The sequence below is a fragment of the Dermacentor albipictus genome, chromosome 1 (genome assembly GCF_038994185.2).
Source record: "Dermacentor albipictus isolate Rhodes 1998 colony chromosome 1, USDA_Dalb.pri_finalv2, whole genome shotgun sequence".
NCBI lineage: Eukaryota > Metazoa > Arthropoda > Arachnida > Ixodida > Ixodidae > Dermacentor > Dermacentor albipictus.
The window spans coordinates 205,719,814-205,742,053 of NC_091821.1; the positions used below are offsets into that span (position 1 = coordinate 205,719,814).

Below are 22,240 nucleotides of genomic sequence, written 5' to 3' on the forward strand. Positions count from 1 at the left end.
CGTATATGTGCCGACCGACGACGCGAACCGTTAAGTTGGCGCCGCGGCTGGGCCACATTTATTTATTTTGCATTGACGAGAAACAGCGTCAGGGTTTCGTGAGATGCGCGCAATATCACCTCTGCGCACGGCTGCAGGTACATACATCATCCGCTACCACTCTGAGCTTTCGTGTGTGTGTGCTTTTGGTGTGCTTTCGTGTGTTTTCGTGTGTGTGTAAGCCCTTCAAAGTGACTTCCCCTTTTCTTGTTTTTTTTTTTATTTTAGTTATGTCGTTCGAAATTAACTCACTCGAAAAGACTGCTTTACAAGTCCTTTGAGAATTCGCACAGTTCGTACGGCTTCCAAGGCGAGACGTGTACGAACTGTGCAATGTATTCTATATTTAGCAATGGAAACAAATAAAGAAAGAAAGCGCACTGCATCGAGGATTTGTACTGCCGTGATAGATGACGATGAACTCGCGTCGTAAACAGAAGAGAATGCGGAAGTGAAATTTTGTTGTCATTATTTACCGACAGAACTTCTCAAACGTACACGTACCTAATGCTCGACAATCGTAGGTTCCCTTCTGATGGTATAGTCTATAATAGAGAATTGCTAGAAATTCACACGACGCCACTTAGTGCCTTACATAAGCGGTGCCTACCATGAAATTTGACGAGATAAAAAAAAATAGGCATTTATTATGCACTTCACAATACACATTAATGATCGATAGTTGATATGACGAATGAAATAAAAATGTTTGCCTTCCAGCTGATCGCTGTGAAATGCTGCAAAGAGCAATAACTCGGTTCTTCCAGATGCAAATGTCGACAATGAAAAAAACAAAGCGAGGGGGGGGGGGGGGAGAACAAAAAAAGACAGTACTAGAACCCAGTACCTCCATTCGAGAGGGCAGCCACTGTGACTTGTGTCATATGACCTGCAAAAGTTGGAAGGTATCGAGCAACATAATTTGCTCTTCTTATAGCACCTTGCTTCGGTGGTGTGGCAAGGCAGAAAACTTGCGAAACGCGCTCACTTCCTATAAGATAACCGCCAAGCTAGTGCAGCGGTCGAGAATGCTAACTTAAGAAGGATCGCTTCCACAATTCGTTCGCTGTGACCTGTCGCGCGCAGCGAGACCAATCTCCAAATTAATCGCGTGTGCGCTATACTAAAGGCGTGAGAAGCTTAAATAGAATCATGGGGTTTGATGTGCTAAGACCACGATATGAATGAGGCACCCACGCCGTAGAGGGGGACTACGGAATAATTTGTACCGCCTAGGCTGCTTTAACGTGCACCTAAATCTAAGCACAGGGGCATTTTTCGCGTTTCGCCCCCATTGAAGCGCGACCGCCGTGGCCGGGCGTGAAAAGCTCTACAAGAGCCCGCGTCTGAACGTTGTCCATTTTAGGACGAACACCGGTAAACGCGTGCTGCAGAGACGTCAAGTGCTCACTTCGTAGATTGACCCCCGTCGTTGAATAAGATGCCATGTTGCGTGCTAATTCATATCCGTTGTTTTAACTTTGTTGCGCTTCGAGCCATTCCTGTGCCATGCTAGAAGAGCACAGTGGCGTGACGCCCCGGCCTTCGACCACTGCGGAAGAAACTGTTCAGCTTTCAGGTCTGCTTCACCTGCCCCGTTTCTACTATAGGTCTCTATGTATCACCCACACGAGACGCTTGCGCCATTTCGCTTGGGGACCAACAAAAAAAGAAAAGAAAAAACCGACCGCTTGGAGTGGCGCCCATCGTGCTTCCGACTGATGAAGGATAACGCTGCCAGTAAAAGTGACGTGTTAATTAGAGAGAGCGAGTTTTGTTTCAAGGTAATGAAGAGCAGAGGGCTGTGGGGGTTATAGCCGCCCCCCAGGGAATTCTCAGTTTAGAAAACCCAGTTGATGCAGCAGGGACTGAGTGAAAGAACGAGGAATGAGAGGCCACGAAGTGGCGGATGGAGGGCGGAGGAGAAGAGAGCGCCTGTCGCAAGCGTGCACACTTGTGCGCCGTCCTTCTATATTAACGTCCCCGCGTCAGAATCGACTGCAAGTTGTGCGCGGTTGGACTCTTATTGCGATCCCCGCACTCGAGGGGCTCGCGCGGCACTCGTGGATCGCTAAGTGCGTGCAACGCGAATCGGTCTAAAATTCATTCTCGAAAGAGTTGGAAGCCACACCAAAGTGCTTCACTGAGTAGCTTGGCCGGGTGCGGGGCCCTGAATACACGTCACGTGGCAGCCGGGAGGCACTTATATAAGTACATAACTGCAATAAATCCTTCGGCACTTCCCAGAAGCCGTTATCTGGACACTGCGCGGGACCACTGGAGTACTGACAGTGGCCTTGAACTCTTGAGAGGACTGCTAGGACGTGCTATATACAGCAGGCGGCGTATCTAAATATGAAACACCCTTCTGGTACTTTCTTTTTGTGTGTGTGTGTGTGTGTGTGTGTGTGTGTGTGTGTTCTGGAGCTAGTCGGCTCACAGCGAAGACAGAAAATGTTGCACGAAAAAAAGACAAGGACATGGTTCGCGCGGAAGTCGACGAGCGCTACGCTTCCAACTAAGTTTTTATTAGAAAAGAACGCCACGATTAAATGGCTCTTCAAGCTATTTTTGAACCAGCTCTGGGATGTATAGTTTTCTCGTATTTCTTTCCACCTTCTACCACGCGTAGGATAATTTAAAGCGGAGAACACTTTTAGTTGTCAGCATTTGTGCACACGTGCCTACTGCCAACAATAACGTTAAACAATATCAGGGTTTACTGTTAGTGTGGGCACTGCAACCGCCTCGATTCCGCCACAAACGTGGTCCTGCTAGCGCTCGTCGATTCTGGGTGGTCTCCCACTGAGCGAGCCGAATTCGCTACTTAGCTTTGGTCACGTGACGAGATCCAGCGACATCATTAGCATCATCATCAGCTACAGCCTATGCTTATGTCCACTGCAGCACGAAGGCCTCTCCCAGCGATTTCCAATTACCCCTATCTTGTGCTAGCTGATCCAATTTGTGAATGAAATTTTTTCATTTCATCACACCATCTACTTCTCTGGTATCCTCGACTGCGCTTCCCTTCCCTTGGCACCCATTCTGTAACTCCAATGGTCCCCCGGTTATCTCCCCTATGCGTTACATGGACTGCCCAGTTCCTTTTCTTCCTCTTAATGCCAAGTATAAAATATCGGCTACCCCCGTTTGCACTCTAATCGACACCGCTTTCTTCCTGTCTCTTAACGCCTTACACTTTTTTCGTTCCATCGTTAAATTGCACGGTCCTTAACTCCTTCTCAAGCTTTCTTGTTAACCTCCAAGTGTCCACCCTGTATGTTAGTACTGGTAGAATGCAATGATTGTACTTTCCTTTTCAAGAGTAGCGGTAAGCTCCCAGAAATGATTGGTTAATGTCAGCCGTGTGTGCTCTAATCCATTTGTACGCTTCTGTAAATTCCTGAGAGCCAGCGTCATCAGCATTACATGACCGAGGACCGACGAAAAAATAATGTCTTCCGATCGTCAGCGTTACGTTTCACCCCCCCCCCCCTCCCACCGCTTTCTGCATTTTCGCTGTCAGTCTAGCGCTGTAGTTCCAGAATCTTTCGTCTCCGCCTTTTTCTACCACTACTTTTCAACTTATAACTTGATCGCCGGCCGCTTCTAAGTGCATCAGCATATAGTGTTCGACTTCGACGACAGTCAGGGAAACCCAAAGGTTACAACCTCAGCAATTCATTCTCGTAGACGCTTTTAGTTATGCGTGTCCCTTTTATGCCCACGGGTGTGCAAGTTCCGCGAAGTTTGCTTACGTACTACGCATAGCGCGCACGGAGCACGTGTTGCCTATATATGGGACATCGCATTATTGCGTCATCATCTCCCTCAGTCTGAAGCGTTAGAGCGAGCTACATGCATGAATGTTGATCCAAACCACTCTTTGATCTTTTTATACATTAAACTGCTCAGGTTCTTTCTGCCCATACCTCGCAAAGCACCGCCTTAGCCGTCTCCCTTTGCCGTTCTTTCAACTTGGCCCATACCATCGGCGCGGGCTGCCCCGTGGCTGGCGAGACGGGTATATCTTCATCATTCCTTTTTTTTCTTCTTTCTTTTCCTTCGATGCTCTCGTTCCTGCCCGGCCCGCGCACAATTTACGAGAGGGGGGAGGGGGGCAAACGCAGCCCACGAGCGATGGTGGCCGCGCGTCGATTGCGTGGTCGCCCGGGGAAGCCGGCTCGAGAGCGTAAAAGCGAATCTGCCCTCGGGCGGCGACACACGCTTGCATTCCGCGCCGGGGCCGCCCGGGGCGCATTCCGAGCCGGCCGAAGCGAACAAACATGCGCCGCCGCGGCGGCCGATGTGCGCCCCGAGGCGGTGCCGGGCCACTGCACGGGGCAGCCGCCGGCTGTGCCTTCGCGCTGGTGTTTCATTTGCGGGCCGGGCTTGGATAGCGCGTCTCATGTCCGCGGGACCCCTGTGCCCCGGGGGCGCACTTTCTCCCGCCCGAGGGGGAGCTCGACGGTGCAGGGCGCTTGTGCGCGCGCCTGTGCACGAGGAGGCGGCAGCGGGTGACCACTTCTGGCCGTGCGGGGGTTCGAGACCACTCTCGGCCCCCACGATGACCAAAGTTACGAAGGGCCAGCGAACCCGAGACCGCATGCCGTACCCTCTCTCGACGTGGGCGGCTCCCATTCTCGTTATAAGGCGGCGTGGGCGAGCTGTAGAACAGGGAAGCGCCTAACCAGAACCAGCTCTTGACAGAGGTTCGCTTGATAGTAGTGCATGCGGGTGTGGAGGCAGTAGCTAATAGGATCGCTGTAACACGGGCGACGTCTCTCGCGGTGCTAGCTGGGGAGCAGTGTTTATTATTACATGGGAAAGTGGTTGTCGGCTGTAGCTGGCGTTTTGCACGCACAACCGTTCGCTCAAAGGCGATACTTGTGTAACGCCGCGGAAGTGGTTAGAGCAGAGGCCCTGCACAGTACACTTTCGTACTTTCGTGACAACACAGGGCTGGACGCTGGGCGACTCGTCTCTGTGTCAGCCCGAATTTCGTTTGGACAGAGCTGTTGCCGGCCAAGTTTGTCAGGCTACACCTTCATGAACCAGAATAAATTTTTAACACATTCCAGTCCGTCACCGAACTTAGAGATAGAGCTGGCCTCATGACTGTCAAGCAGAAAATGCAGCTTAACAAGCTGACATTCTTTTTTCACGTATTAAGCGGAGACTATAAAGTAGACTTAGAAAAACACACCACATAAGAGAGACCTGCTAACCCCAGAACAAAGCATTCAAAACATATTGAACCACTTAATTATAGAACAGGATCATTCAGAAATTCGTTCCTGATTCGAAGCATAGACGATTAGAACAACCTGCCACATGATATAGTACAATGTACTGATTTACACTCTTTTGTAAAGGCTGTTACCAATTATTTGTAAACAGTTGAGTATACGTTTTGTTGATAGCTGTTTGTCGGTCGCAATTGTTTTGGCGCATTACTTTTCGTTAGACCCATATAGTGCTATAACTTGTTCATTGTAACTCATGTTGTTTATTGCTTCGTATTTGTTTATATGATGTGCCTTCCTATCCTGATTGCTTTCTATTGAATTGTTTAAACATTTACTATGCCTCGTTTGATGATAGCAATGTAACCGCAACTCCTGTCTTGGCTTGTACTGACAGTATGAATAAATAAAAAACAAATGTGCGCTTGGCTACCTCGTAATGAATAAGGCAGTAAAGAAGACAAAGAGAAACGAAGATGTGACCTTATCGGTGCACACGGCGGTGACGTGGCTGACAATGATGCGCGCGCGGACAGACACGCACAGGCGCGCGCACACCAGCAGGTGGCCTTAGAGACACTCAAGCCGACGTCGGTAGGGTCCAAGAATTCTGTTTCCCATGATGGGTCGGTTGTCGAGTGCGTCTGTGGGACCAAAATCGCCCAACGCGTTGCGAGAGCGATGTCCATCGCGCGCTGAAGCGAAGGCAAGCCCGAGACAACACATTTGCCATTAATCAGAAGATGTTTCTCAAAGAGAGAACGCTGGATGAACGGAACATATCCCGCCGGGCGCGTAAAGATGGACCGCCCGAAGCTCTGTCGATCAGCTCCGTGTTTACAGACGCGCTTGCCTGTGACGACACGTGGGCGGCAGTGTGGCTGGTGGCATATTCGGTTCGTTACGCCTGCTTAGCTCAGCCTCTGGATATCGAAGTTATATATATATATATATACACACCACATAAAACGATTTATGCGCCCGATGGAAAGAACCTGCCGCTATGGAGGTTACTGCGGAAATGTCGCTTGGCTGGCGCAGTCATCAGAAGCGCTCAGTTATCGATCTATTGAGATCTGTAGAGTTGTGAATGGACGTTGCCACTATTCGCGAGCATTTCTCAAACCTAAATCCTTCGCGCTGTTTTTGAACTCGGCGCAGATCTGAAAGTTATCGGTGACATTTTAGACGACTCATTGAAATCAAGCGTAACAAATTTTGGAGCTCGCGGGCTTTCCTGGATGAGTCGAAGATTTTTCAAACGAGTAACTTCAGTCCGTCCTCCTCAAGTGCAGTTTCTTTTTTTTAAACCGCAGTTTCATCGCGGCATCTCGAAAAACAAAAAAAAAAACATTTAGTCAAGTGAATCTGGGGGGCGCTGACCATCCATATGGCTTCCGCAAGCTCTTCGCGATCGTATTTAAAAATGTTAGTCTCGATCTTACGTTTTTCTTTCCGCGTACATAAGTTTCCTACGCTCGCCATTGTCTACTGGATCTTCCCACGCAGTTTTCTACTTTCCAGGGACCATAATTATTTGTCTTGCATGTAATTTTCATTCTTCTTGTCTTATCAGCCATCGCGCGGAGTGACCGTTCGCCATGATAACGGTGGCGCAACGGCTTCCGAGCCAATGTCGAAGCGCCAAAAGAACGGGGAAATGAAATACAAAATGCGGCTCTGGGATTACATTTCTCGCCGTCACCCGGACAACGTTGACCCGGACCTACACTGTAACGTTCATGACGAGCTGGTTACCGTCTATATTTGCGAGCTGGTATTGTTGAGCGCGAAAGAAAGATAGGGCGATGTTAAGGAGTACGAGAAGTCACGCTAGAGCGTTATAGAGCTCTAGCCTCGCAGAAAGTTAAAAAAAAACGTATTCTTCTCAGGATAGCGTGCGTGTATCCATTCAGCTGTAACGCCCAGAGCTGTGTCAATTCCGCAGAACGGAGTGTGTTTACATGTACGCTTCGTTCCCGCCGCAAACTGTAATGATGGACGGGCAAGGAAAAGCGCACGTGCTGCATCTGTGTCTCAAGCAAACCCGAATGTTTCTCACTCCCCCTTTCTCTTCGAAGCAGCGCGCGGTGGTGGCGAACGCAAAAAGCGCCTCTCGTCCGTATTCTTCCGTGCCGGATTACGACTGCAGAATGGAGGAGGAGCGCGGGGCACGTTTGCGGCGGTGTGTATAAGAAGGCCGAGACTAGTCCTTTCAATTCTGTCGTTCTTCGAACAGTTCGGTTCCGACCGCCTCCTTGCTTGAATCTTCGATGAGTGCTTATCGCTGGCCGCGCTGTGCTCGTGCGGAGCACGACGAGCGCGACATTTCTCGGAACGAAAGCCGGCTCGCACGAACAATCTGCTGCCTGCCAGCGTGTATACGTACGCCGCTGCGCAGCGGAGGCCGCCCGGGTTCGTGAGAGCGCCGAGAACGGGGCCGACGGGCGGGACTCTTTTTTTCTTCTTCTTCGTCGTCGCCCATACTGTACCCTGCGCGATCTCGCGCTGCCAGCCGCACAACGGCAGCAGCACGTTTGAAGGGCTTCGCGGAGTTCCGCGAAACCGCGACATCGGTCAGGCGTGTGTGCAGTTTTTTAGCAACGAAAAAAAAAAAAGTAGAAAAGGGAACCTGTTTTCGTCCTCGCGCCTCACCCCCGTCAGTCGCATCCATCTTCGGGCCATTATGCAAACAGAGGGAAAGCCGCGAGTGATCGTCACCGAGGCACAGGCTGTCGTCTCGAGGCGCGTGCGAAATCCCGGCAGCAGCCGCGGCGGCGGCGACGGCCTCGTCGTCGACCGGCTCATTCGTCAAGGCGCCCCCGGCGCGTAGCTATTCTTCGTCATGATTAGCGATACGTTATCGAAAACAAGGCTTCCGCGCGCATGCGAGCCCGGGATGGCGGCTTACGCCTGGCTTGGCATCCGCCTGGCGGCGACCCGGCAGTAAGTAGTCGACGCCGCTGTGTGTAGCGGCTGCGCCGAGACCGACTGCCATGAATCATTTACGCAGATTGTGGCATTGTCAGGCTCGGAATGTCTGTTCGCCGGCTGTCACGCCTGTTTATGTACACGGAACGGGTACGCGGATTGCGTGCTCGTGAAAAGAAACTAAGAAAGCTAGTTTCTCTTCCTAAGCTGTATCGCTTGCGTCGATCCGGCAGGACGGTGCATGACGTGCTCTACGCACACGTACAGACGCGCTCACTGTCGTGTAGAGCGCACGAACCGTCCACCGGAGCTGGCAGCTCGTCCGCTCTACGCAGAAGTGAACTGGTCGGTACAACTTTAGGTGGGGTGTTAAACGTTGCCGTGCGACAATGGTCGACATCCGCACTAATGTTTCGAACGTTAAACTCAACTCGGTTTTATTCTTGTATCACAAAACAGAGATAGGCGCGATGCGTTGAATTAGTTTAAACCGATGACAGTAGGGGATGTGACTAAAATGTGCGTTCATGCAAGTAAGACACAAGATCCTTCCAGAATTAGACAAATCAGCCTGAAACATATACGTAGTACATGTAATCCTTGCCAAAAAATGATTTGCAAATGATACGTGCTGCATAAACAACTAGAAACGTCATATAGCCGGCTGCAGCAAGCAAATAAAATGATTCAATCGAAAAGGCAATGCAAGTCGTCGAACATCAGGTGTAAGAAGAGATTAAGCTAAAAAAACTAAAAACAGGTTATCACAAATGAGGGGACGAGAGAATCCACGCTTACCTAAATCGTGCACACATTATTGTCAGCAACGGTCAGTAATATTAGTGTACTTGTGTTAATCGCTTGCTTGCTTATATCCAGTAATCCACTTGGCTTTGGCGCGCTCTCGCCGTATGTAATTCATGCTGGCGCTGGCTTCATGACAGTGGGATCTGAATCAGTACATCGGTTAGCGGATACATCTGTAGGTACTTCCAGCGGAGAGGGAGATGAAGAAAATATTTAGTCTGACCTCAATATAAGGAACGAAGAAATAACGAAGTATCGGATACAAAGTATTGTACATAAAACTTCGTTGCCCCCGCTTTAATTTAATGAATGTTCTGTTATAACGAGGTGGTGTAGGTTATAGCGAAACACAATTTTTGCTTGCGCTATATATATAGCGTATTACTTACTGCTAGCTTATATAGATATAAGCTAGCAGTAAATAATAATAATAAAGCCTGCAAGAGCAGCTCCTAACTGCTCTGTTGAGTCATCCAATTTACAAAAATGTATTTTCGGTTGGTTGCGTCATAACGACAACAAACGCGGCTAATCTTGAGCGACAGTTTGATCACTTGCTTTGTGACCTCCTATAGCAGCTGCAGTGCCGATGCGGCTGCACGTTACCTGTTAAAGGAAGCAATCGGCAGCGCCAGTTTTTCTTGAGCCCCTTGATTAATGCAGCCATTATTATTAATGGTTAATAGAGATGCTCGGACGACCCGCACTGGAAAAACGCGGTACTTGCCGGTCGGCTGTTTGTGTCTGCAGAGTTACCACCTCTGTCTTATCTGTACTGTATGGCTGCGAGTAAAAATCAGTTGTTTAGCGCGCCTATAGCCCTGTTTGTATGTTTTGTTCCGTCGTGTGTGCTGTTTGGCCGTGTTGAACGAAAACAGACTAGTCCAGCTTCGAACGCTTGTGAAGTGGATGTGCGCGTGGTGCTTTGTTTACGTCTGTGTTTGCTTTCCACGTATTAAAGAATAATAATTAACAAAATATCCACGTTGTGACCTAGTTGTCAAAGCAGTGGATATTTCAGAGCCATCTTAGCCAGATTGAGACCCTAGGTTGCCCACTGGTAACTTTTTTTTTCTTGTTTACAGCGAATTGTTAATTCCGCGATCCGTCCATTTTCACCATATATGCCTCACCGTTGGCTCCCTCATCCATTGACCTAATTTCGCTGTCCCTCCCCCGCCGCCTTCTGATGCCGTGCTGCGATTGGTCGGGTCCAGTGCCCTCGCGCTCCTTAGTTATTCTCAATTGCTACACTCCACCGGTGTGTAGTAATTGGAATGTAGTGTAGTAGATCGTGGCGTTGGCGCCGCCGCCATATAAAGAAACATTAGACTTCTACAGGGCGGCTTAAGAGGGCGTCATAAATGAAATGCCTTTCTTTTTTCAGCTCTCCAAGGGGAGTCATTTACTTTTTCAGGCTAGGACTCGGTGATTGAGTACTAAATGCTAAAGGCGAAAGTTTGGCAGTTCTGGTGATATTTGCCGCCGGGAAAATGATGGATGATATCTTAATACACTGTAATTCCCTTCAGCCCCACTGCACGAGGCAAGCGCATAGGTCCAAATAGGAATTGGATTTAAAAGCTGCCAAGGACGGAGAGAGAAAGAGAGAACAGAGATGTTAACCAGTCAAGAGTCCTTTCGGCTACCCTACGCTGAGGGAAAAGAGAAGGTGAAGAAAGGGAAGGGAGATGGAGGGGGGTTATAGAGACATGCACGGACAGTACTAGAGTCAAAGCCGCTCGTACAAGCCAGACGTTTTCAGGAACCACAAAAGTGCCTTCACTGCCTTCTGAACCGATGATTGGTTGGGACGGTATTTTAGATTAATAAGCAAGCAGTAGAGCTAGTTAGGAGGAGGCTGAATGATTGATAGAGGAGGATGACAGAATTAATATTTCAGAACATGAATGAAATGTTGGTCACATAAACGTTCCTTTGTAACAAGCTGACACCTGTCCCCACCCGGATACAGTGCCTCTAAATATATATCCATCCCCCAAAGCCTCGGCAACTGCTGTCGGAGCAGGTGGGAACTCTCTGTGGGGCTGTTCTTGTTCGCCGCCGCGCGGTGCCAGTAATCTGCCTGGAGGTTGGCTTCACTACTTGAGCGAGAGGTGTGCGGAGAAAGACACACTGCGGGCTCGAACACCGAGGCTGCTGTTGCAGCGCACGTACTCCTCCGATAGAAGCATGCAAGCATGAACAGTTGTTGTGTTCATTACACGAGAAACTGCGTGTCAAGCACTTAATTCTGCAAGTTTCGCCTTCACATTGCACTGGCAATGCCCCCGACTGCGGGTGGCTCGTGCGTCGAACAAACGTGTAGGCAGGTTGGTCTGACTGTCAGTTACCGGTTTAGGTGACAGATAAATATGGGGGCTAATGTTCTGCAAAGGTCCTGCCGCGATAAGCATGTACAGTCAGTCAGAACCTTGCAGAGGTGTCGATTTCCTCGCGCTGTTTAACAAACCCAGCTAGCCTGAATTCTATAACAATGTTCGGCCTACTGAAACGCGAATAGGAAGCCTATGCTTGTCTGCATATTTTTTGGCAACGTACAGGTAATTCTGCACAGTCGTTAATTACGGAGCGCTGGTCAGTTTTGCCGACTGGTGGGTCCCTTTACCACAACTCCCGCGTGCGTTGTACGAAAGTACGCCGTTTTAAATCCATTTGAAGACACCGTGTCTCTCCATCGGGGAAAAAAAAGAAAGAAAAAAGACTTCAAAAAGATTTGTTGTCGGAAAACAACAAATTTATAACGCTGTAACGTCGCGCGATTATTCTAGTTGCTAATGAGTGCATATGATGGACGCCTGTGCATGCTCTCTTTGTGTGATCAATTTGTGCTTGTCCTCGGTGTGCAGGAGTTGGATGGACCCGAAGCTGATGCTGTCCGCCTCGCCGGACACCAACTTCAGTCCCAAGATCTCCGGCATTCCTTGCGTCGCCGCGGCGTCGCGATACACGGCGCCCGTGCACATCGATGTCGGTGGCACAATCTACACCTCGTCGCTGGAGACACTCACCAAGTACGTGCTTTCATGCGGGGTGATAATTTTTAAGTTCTATGAAAGTTCTAAAAGATGGCCTGTTGCGCATTACCTATTTCTAGTCCTTGAGCTGATCATTCAGTGAAACGGACACTCGAAACAAATATGCAACTAATTAACATAAATCCACTAACTGAATTGTTAATTAATTATTCTACGGCACCTTTTGCAATTTACGAATTGTAGCCGATAAGTTTGTCAGGAGTATCCGCTTGCAATGAATTTCCCGAATGACACAAGATTCGAGACTTGCGCTGTCAAACTCGCCGTAACAATGCGCTGTTGGGCCACTTACTTTTTTTTAACAAAACGTGCTTTTATGCATTGAAGCACAAAAGCAACTGGAACGCCCATGTATTCTGTCCAACATTTTGGAAAATTATATCTCGAAAAAAAAAAATGGGCTCTTGGTTTCAGTTCCTTAAAATACGTCACGCGCAATATGCTCCCCCCCTTTTTTTTTTTTCACTGTTTTCCCCTCGTCCTCTCTCTCAATCTTCCTCCGTGAACAAACGAAACAAAGCGTACAAACACAGGAATGCTATCAGCAAGATCAAATAAACAGTGCAATTGTAACAGCCGTGGCGACAGTCTCAGAAGTGCGAAACGGACAAGAACTGCGAAACGTGTAAAGAGAGAAAGCTATGATAGCTACAGTTCGGGGACAAGAAAACAAAGGCGCAGCACGCAACTCTCTTTGGAAAGAGAGAGAGAGAGAGATTTCACTGTTTTTGCCTCGTTTTCTACTCCTATGACAGGCAATCGGCGGCTGACGTGGCCACGAGCGTTCGCCAAAGCGCAGGGGGGGGGGGGGGGGGGGGGGCCTCTGGTCAGTTTCGTCCCGACAGATGAGTTCGATTACGCGTTCGCGAGGGAGAACGTTTGAGCCGGCTTTGACAAACGAGCGATCATCGGGCAGAGTTCAGCGCCGCCCGAGAATTATCAATGAATAGCTTTGCCGCTGCTGGCCTGAAGCGAAAAAGAAAATGCGAAAGTACCGAACAACGCTCGCCGGCGTTTGGTCGCTCCGGGGCTAACCCGCATGCCGTGTGTGCCGCCACTCTGCGTTAACGCGAGGCAAAAGAGAGAGAAAAAAAAACGTGAAGAGCGGCGGCAGCCCCTCGAACTCGGCAACCCCCGGGGCGAACCGCGGAGGCAGGCGGCGACCGCATTCATTAACAGCGGCGCAGCTCGGATGGCCGCGGGGCGTCTCCACCGGCGCCGCTGCTTTGATCCCGCGGCGGGCTGGGACCGCGAGGTGCGCGGAACCCCGGCCCGCGTTTCCTTCCGGCGGACCGGCCCTACTGTACCGGCGCCACCGTTTCTGGTCGACACCACCATACGCACCGTGCAGTATGCCAACGCCGCCGTCACTCGACCGTGCCCCACCGTGGGCACGGCTACCCCCAAGACGCGGTCCGCATTTCACAATGCTTTCACAGAGCCATCGTAACGACCGGCATCGAACAGACGAACAGACGGTTCGTCTGTTCGTAAGAACTTTATTCTTCGTTGTTTGTTTTTTTCTCACCTCTCGCGCAATGCAGTCAAGAAACAAATTTGTTGGCAAGAATAATATTCTTCCATTCGGAGTTTTTTTAGTATCTTTATCTTCTTCTTTTTGGTAGGCCTCCGTACCTCGACATTGCACGTTTCCCTTCACCGTGGCTGTGTAGCGCGCGTCTTGGACGCAAATTATACGCAGTGAAGCGGTCGCTTACGCAATGTAGTCAGCTGCGCTCGTCGACCCCAGGCGCACTGCGTCTTCTGATAGCTGATTTGGAGTTTGTATAAAGGACGCGACTCATCGTTAGCGTGAAGGAAAACCTGTACTGCAGAGAAGCTGACCTCGGAATTATGAAAAAGGCGAGCAAGGAAAGATGGGTGTGCTTTCAGTTCAAGCGGGAATATAAAATCTGCGCGTAATATATATCGGTAACGGGGAAAACGAACATTTGGACACGTTTTAATGAACTAGAAAACACTTGCGAAAGCCAAGGAAATTGGGCGCATTTGAGCGTGTTCATCCCTAATACAAAAAGAAAATCATTTTTATTTATTTAGTTAGTTAGTTAGTTAGTTAGTTAGTTAGTTAGTTAGTTAGTTAGTTAGTTAGTTAGTTAGTTAGTTAGTTAGTTAGTTAGTTAGTTAGTTAGTTAGTTAGTTAGTTAGTACGAAATATTTTGTACCAAAGCGACATCGGTGACGGGAGTGAGACAGTAGGTGTTCCGGGATTATTATTTCAGTCACCTTAGGTTCTTTGACACTCCCAGTGCATGAGTGCTTTCGCCGTATGTTCCGCTCATATTTATAGCACTGCGGGGATCCAGAACACGGCAGTTCTGGTCACACCGTCACGTAGTCGTACGACGCACCCGGATCTGACTACGCGCCGCGTACCAGTGTTGCTATCTCACCTACGGTGCTCTTCTTAAACTAAACACAGCATACAGTACTTCACCATCGCGCAATGCCCCAACGACAGCTCTAGTGGCGTGCGCAGCTTTTATTCTCGTGACGGCTTGCTGCACGCTCATATGTGGCACCCGCTATCGACCTGAGTACGTAGGACGTACAGTGCAGTGTGTGAAGAAAAAAAAATGTGCAGAAACCATCGACTATGCTTGTCAGTATAAGCGAATAGCACGAACGGACGAACGAACGTTTTCTTTGCTGAGTACGACCATCGACCACCACCGACCAACCGCAAGAAACGACCAAAAAGAACTAAAGAAAGCTAGTCGTCTTAAAAAAAAGAAACGCAGGGGGAAAATAATTACGCGACGGCTTTTTGTAGTGCAACGAAAGGGCAAGTCAGTGTCCACGTGAAAGTTACGCGAACTTAGTTGAGGAGCGGAATCTGGCTGGCTTCCAAACGTTATCTTTCGTTTAAAAAAAAAAGAAAAAGAAAAAGCCATTCTCCTTGGTTCGGATTTTCGCGGGAGTTATTCAGCATAAATCGCGTCGAACGTATTTCCGTCGAATTTTCGTCGCGCCATCGTCGAACGCGTCCAAAGCTCGATTCTACGCTATATACGCGATCGCCGCGACGCAACTACGAAGTCGTTTCCCGCGTGATCGCCGATTTTATGCGTGCACCCGTGCGGCGCCCACTCCAGGCGCGACATAGCAACCTCTACGCATGCGCGAAGTCGACGCGCTGACGCCACGCGACAGTGCGGGCCAGCGCGCCGAAGAATGCCTCGGAGGCGGGCTCAGCCCACGTGGTTGCTGCTTCAAGCGCGCCGCCGTGGTTCAGTCGCTGCGGATCGAGCGGACGCCGCGTGCCGGGCGCCCGAGCGGCAGTCGCGTGACCGCCCATCGCTCGAAAGGCTGCAATCAGCCGCGGCGCTCCGAAAGCCTCGTGATCGCTCGCGCGCGCGTACTGCGTCGCTTTCACGCGCCGCCGACATCGCGCGACCGGTCGCGGGCGCAGTTTGCGTCTCGGCGTGGCAACCGTGTGCCCGGCGGTCGAGCCAGTCGTTGTCCTTCCCCGGGTCGCTCCTACTCCGTGCTCCAGGATGGAACTTGCGATGGGACGAAACAGAGCGCAAATACGCGTTGTATACGTCCGGGAATGCAGAAATGCATTAAGAAATGGGAGCTGTAGCCTTCATTTTGTTCCGTTAATAATTCACCTCATTGCGCCGAATAAAAACGGCTGGACCTTTCTTTTCTTAAAGAGCAGTCACTTACCTGGCCTATAGTGTTTCTCTTCCGTAGCCTTTTAAAGCTGTATTCATCGGGCAGACATACATCGTATATTTAGCGTCGTTTCGTCTCCATTCGACGTCACTTCAACAGCCCGAACAGCTTTATCCGCTTCGCACATTGCGCGTCCCGCAGGTGCTTAATAGGAGCCGAACTGAGCCCTGGTAAACTCGAGTGATCTTTCGCGCGGCTTCCCGTAGCCGATCTGCACAGCCTTGACACCCTGAGATTCGGGCCGGGCGCCTCGGGCAGGGTCGTGCCAGCGCGGCAAATGAGCGGTTCAAACGATCGACGACGAGGCGCCCGGTCCGCTCTCCGAAGCCGCGAAGGGGCGCGGTCAATCTCTCTCCCATCATCGCGCGCTCGCGAGCCGTCGCTGCGGGCGCCGGCTGTCGTCCCCGCGCTGCCGCCGACCTTCGCCGTGAAGCAAGCTCGGCTTCGCGTCTCGAGGGCGAGGCCTAAGCTAAACTTTACATGGGCGCACTTAGTTACACGTCGACAGACGCGTTTTGCCACCGAAGATGCGTTTCGTCAACATCTGCTCTCAATATGTGCTCGCGTGTACCGTGCTCTGGGCGCACGCTAAAGAAGCCCAGATATTCAAGATTGATCCGGAGTCCTGCATTACGGTGTACCTCATAATACGATCGCTTCCTTCATTGTTTGGCACGTAAAGCCCCGGAATTTAAAATATGAATGAATGTGTGGCGTTTATTGGCACAAGGACCAGGTATGGCCAAAGAGCGCCAGGTCCGTGGTGATGAGTTCGCATTGCACTTACGAGTTTTATGACGTTGATGTGACGTGGCTGTAAAGGGGCCTTGAAAATAGTAGCTCTAAAGTGCGTAAAATTTATCTGTAATAACATTATGTTGATGGCAAATGACGTGTACTATGATCATTAAAATCCATTGCGAAAGAACGATACAATGTAGAAAACATGTCAGATGCTTGAATCGGCTAGAGCACTACTGCCTCGTTAGGGCCCTTGAAACGCAAGGGCCTGGAGGCATGTGCTATGTAAAAAAAAATTATCACAGCGGCATCCTCTCGAAACAGGATGCGCTACGAATGTGATGGACTTATAACATGTAGGATAACATCAATAAAAACACCGAGGACAGCTTTAGTGGTAATGAGCGGTTCTTGGCCAAGAAACATAACGGGGTGAAGAGGGACAGATTAGCAATATGCCAGGGGAAAATGTTTCTTTCTCTCAGCTTCGGCCTTCCTACACTCCAGGAAGACGTCAAGGACAGAATTTAAGATAGTTCGTCTTGTCGCGCTGCATATCTTATACATAATTTTGTCCCAACTAACAGGGCAAGAAGCTTTACGGTGAGAAATTGTATTAATAAAACGCGATTCAACCAAAGTCGACGCGAAGAAAGACAACGTCGGCGTATACATGGTATGTGTATATATATGCACAGAAATCGAGGCTTTAAATGTGATGCAATGATGCATAATTGCGTCACATTCTTGCATTATTTTCTTCGTCCCGTGATCAGACCTTAATTTTTTTTGCCGGACCCTCTATTTGTTTCTTATTTGTATTCATGTTGAGTGTTTTCATTCCTTCTTTCTTTCTTTCTTTTACGTGCATTTACGTGCACGTTGAATCCTTTCGCATCAACTTTTCTTTACATACCTTTTTTTCTTCTTTTTCTCAGCCGACCAAGAGGCCAGATGAGCTGATTACTGGAATAGTGAACTCTGTGGTGCAGTGCGGTTAATTCGTTACTATATTGGTGCTAATCGCGCCCTTACCGTTCATTTTATCAACCCTGCGACTCATTCTCGCTTCTTGTCTTGTTGAGACCTACGTATGCGACTCACTGTACGGCGCTCTGGAGACACGAAAGGGCCGTTTCTTTTTCGTTTCTTTTTTCTACCAAGGGATTAGATAGATGCTCAGATGCCACGTACGCCAAGCCCGTCTGAAGTCGCCAAAGACCTCCTCCACCCCCACTCCTTTCTTCAATCTAGTGAACATGAAGTTAGCGCGTACTATCGACTTGCATGCAAAAGAAACGAATCAAATTTTGAGTTCCGCGCCTGCGTACAGTGACCAATTTCGCTTATCGGGTACAGTAAGTTGCTTTCATCGGCTAGTTGTAATTTCTCAAGTACCTCTATACTGAGCCGTCTCGCACGCCATTGCGTCGGTGCTTATCCCTATCCACCCGACTCAATGAACTGCCTTCGTACGTGGTGTCGCAGTCACTGCAACAGGTGTCTTCGTTCTCCTGCGTTCGCTGACACACGCGTTCTTCTGGCCATTACGGCGCAGGCACAAAGCTATGTCGAAAGTATAGGCGACATTTGCATCGCGTTGTATATAGTCTTGCCAAAAAAAAAAAATGGCTGTGGCTTAGGTAAGGTTAAGCCCAGGATGCGAAGCATACTAGCCTTTATTTTAGTTGTTGAACCACTGTTTAGCCTGGTGAACTGCTGTTGCTTGGCTATATTTGGTTCGGCTAGACGAAGAAACAACTCATGCATTACTGCTTCGCCTTCAAGAGTGGAACGCGACAGCGTTCCCGTCGACCCGCCAAGGGGTGTAAGACAATGGGCTACAGGGCAGCGACTACGCGCCCCGCATTGGACGCGGTGAGCGTCGAGCAAAGCAGCGTTCGGCGCGGCAACGAAATGTGCGCCTCAGCAAGAGACGCACGCCTTAGAAACAGCTCGTTTCTAAGGCAACACCGCATTCACTAGAGGCGCTTTTGTACCGCTTTGAAGCATCGTACTCGTGGCTCAGTGGTAGCGTCTCCGTCCCACACTCCGGAGACCCTGGTTCGATTCCCACCCAGCCCGTCTTGCAAGAGTTGAGCCAAAGCCACTTCTCCTCTGTCGTGACGTCACGGTGTCACGTGGTTTCAAGGCGACACCGCCGCGCCTGAGGAGCTGGGTTGAGCTCTCGTAATATGCTTCGCATAAAAGAGGAGCCTGTCTAAGCACATTGATGCATTGTTGGCGTGCGAAGAGGCCGTGACCGTGTTGGACGACAATGGTGCGCAGTGACAACGCTGTTGTGTATTCCCGGTGGAAGCGACTGTTTTTTTTTTTTGGGGGGGGGGGGCATCGTTGCGAAGTAAATATCCCAGTTGAAGTTCGACGCTTGTCCCTTGTGTAACTCGTCTCCTCCCGTCTAAATCTCGCGCCGATATCAACCGTGTTTCGCAGTCGTCTTCCGCAGCGCGGGCCAAGGTCTCTCCTCTGGAACAGCGAAGCGCGCCATCATCCGCGGTCGGCCGAGCGATGCATGCTGCGGCCGGCCGCATCTGTGAACGCTTTGCACCAGGGTAATTACTTAATGGGCGTCCAATTGCGCGCGGGCGCAGGCGGCCCGGCGAGATTAATGGCGGCCATTCGGCGGGTCTCGCCGTCCGGGCGCGGGATCCACGTGCCCGGCCGGCGCCCCGGGACGCGCCCGAGGCGCGACAGTGTTGCGCTACTCCTCCTCTGCGCTCGCGGCGCCGTCCTTTTTGCGAAGCGAGAATTTTCGTGATGACCGGAGCCGCTTCGTCTGATTTCCGTGAGCGGGCGCGCGCGACAGGCCTCACGCTCGGCACTAGCGCCCTGTATACGCCGCACGGGTGTATCGGGAGGAGGCCTGCGCTTACGGGAGCTGCGCTGACGCCTCTTTGGAAAAACGTATATGCGCACGCGCGGTGAACTGATTTTCTTCGTTTTTTCTTTCTTTCTTTTTTTTTGTTTTCAAGCCTGCAAAAGGTTTTTGCAAGCCTGGAAGAAGCCCGCAAAAGCCCTCGAAAGGTAGCGCGCGACTAGTCGCGCGGCACTTTTTTGTGTTCTGTGGGCTTTCCTTAACGATTGGGAAAAAAAACAACAAGAAACTGTTATGTAGCGCGCATTGAGCAACAGAAAGATGGATCGGGAATTTTTCATGATGGCCTACAATTTTCTGATTGACGATATTGTTCTCATTATAATAATTGAGAGGCTAATTATTTGAAATAGCGAATTACTTAATTAGGGCAAATAAAAAGCAATTGTCCGACTTGGTCCAAGCGACGGCAAACATTACCTTGGTTCTGCCCAGCTACGTGGCGCGCTCTATTTATTTATTTATTTATTTATTTATTTATTTATTTATTTATTTATTTATTTATATGGTACGTTCAGCTCTGTATATTCAACTTGCAACAGCAAAATAAACAATATGGTTTGTTCCTGGAAAAATGATTTCATTGAAAACATCTACCAGCTTTAAAGGTTGTTTTCCGCAGACCTTGTAAGAAAAGGACACAAGAAATCTAATGACATCTTCTACATGGTCGTTTCAAAGTGCACCGACGGCACTGCACAGTTCTGGGCTATAATGTTCGGATAAGCCGAGTCTACAGTGAGATAAGGATTCGGTATTCGTATTGGAGCTGGTTTGCTCCCGTAATAAAGTTTAGTACCTGCCTTAAGAGGGAGCTTTAGCTCGAGTGCTCCTATCTAAATACATGTAAAAGGAGAATTCGTTTTTCTCGGCAACCACCGCACCAAATTTGACTGGGTTTGCTGCATTTAAAAGAAACACTTAAAATCTAGTGACTGTTCGTTTCGAATTTTCGATTTAGGTTGTCAATTTTTTATTAAAAATTGGTAAAAATTGCAAATTTCAGAAAACGAAACTATCAAGTTTAGAACTCCGTAACCCAGCAAGAAAAAATTATATCGCAATTCTGTGAATTGTATCTGATAGCACATCTAAAGCGGACAAAATTGATATGTTACACATGAACCTCAAAAAATGTGTCAATGTGTTATTACAACTTTTGCAGAACCCTCGTAAATAACGTAACAAATTCACGTAACGTATAAAATGACATATCAAATTTGTCCGCTTTGAATGGTCTAATGGATGCCGTTTACAGAATCGCGATATCTGTTTTTGATGCAGAGCTATAGTTTGTAAACTTCGTGCTTCTATTTTTTTCAAACTTCTGAATTTTTGAAAATCTTTTTAACATAATTCAAGCCCTAAATCAAAATTCCGCTTCCATCAGTCACTAGAATTTAACTTTCTCTCAGAAATGCAACAAACTTCATTAAAATCGGTCCAGGGGTTATCTCACAAAAACGTTTTTGCGATTTTACATGTATTTGAGTAGGCCGCGTCGGAGTTGGGCCCGAGCTAAAGCTTCCTCTTAAAACATCTTTGTAGCGCTGCTGAAGGACCAGATGAAACGACGCGATAAAATTGCACAAAAGTTCCCACGCTCAGCTTCACGCGCTAAGGTGCACCTGTGCAGCGTAACAAAAACAAAATCACTGTCGTCGCGTAAGACTTGTCTTTGTCGATATTAGTGCAGAGAGCTAGGACGAGGGCAACAAGGGGCCATCGTCTCCCAATTTTCACATTGGTCCCGATCTCTCCGTGCACTTTAAGCATGTTCTCGCACACCTGACTTCTGAGCCAAGGAAAAGCGAGAGCACCAACGTGAGACTGGGTGCCGCCACTGTGGGTGGCTTGGTCTGTATTTCAAAAATAATTCTTCTTTACAAACTCTGAAAACACAAGTCTGGGTAGGTGAAAGTGTGTGTAGGATCTGTGCAATAGCCACCCTTTCTTCTCATGCACGCGTTTAGGTGCACGAACGCTCGTGCGACTGCCACTTCAATCTGTCCTGCCCGTCGTCGCCTTTCCCCCGTTCCCATGCGCTCCTTCGCATTTTAAAGCGACGTGGGTAGCCGTCGCCGTTCTCTCAAGGTCGGCGCTTCCCAGTCTCACGTTTGCGCGTTGGAAGCTTTTTCGTTTAAGCTTTATCGCGTCGCATGCGAAACTAGCGTAGCAAACTATCTTGCGCCTTCTGTTTTCTTTTTCGATACTTCTTTTCGGGGGTAAAGTTTAAGCCCTGTTTAATAGCCACCGTCTGGCTCTGACGTAGTCCTCGGGGGAGAGGAGTGGCAAACAGGCCCGCTCAGTGCGCGCTGAGCGGGGCGATACCGAATTCTCGCGAGACCACCGTATAGCTTAGACGTCTTTGTCTTTTCTTCTTTAGAATAAATCGCCGCTACGACTCATTAATAGTAGCCTGTTAATTTGGACCCAAGGCAGGTCCAGTGGCGTTGTGTAGGGCGGCGCTTCCCATGCACCCGCTCATTACGCGATCGTCGACGCGCCCTTCCCTCCCGGTGTAGCGGAATTCGCTGCTCGGAAAGGGAGCACCCCCCCCCCCCCCCGAACCGCGTGGGAACAGCAGAGCCCGCGTTGCTTGGACTCTCTCGAGAATGCGAGCAGTGACACAGGCTGCCTCTATATAGGTACAAAAGCCGTCAGCGTTTTTTTTTTTTTCGTGGCTCACTTGCGTAAACAACGAGTATAGGGCAAGTCATCAAGTAACATCGCTGTCGGTGCCGTCTAACTAAAGCGATCCGCATCGCGATATGGCGGTATATCACGACGTTGGTTTCCCGCTGCGCGGAGTCGTG

General features: G+C 49.4%; 1 protein-coding gene across 5 annotated transcripts in view; it reads left to right on the plus strand.

The window, feature by feature from the left end:
* twz (BTB/POZ domain-containing protein twz) overlaps positions 1–22,240 on the plus strand; it is a 208,486-nt gene that overhangs the window by 184,859 nt on the left and 1,387 nt on the right. For all 5 annotated transcript variants that reach the window (XM_065425212.1, XM_065425209.1, XM_065425208.1 and 2 more), the window contains one exon: positions 11,897–12,061. In XM_065425212.1, coding sequence (XP_065281284.1) covers positions 11,897–12,061 — 165 coding nt within the window. The remainder of the gene's footprint in view (positions 1–11,896; positions 12,062–22,240) is intronic.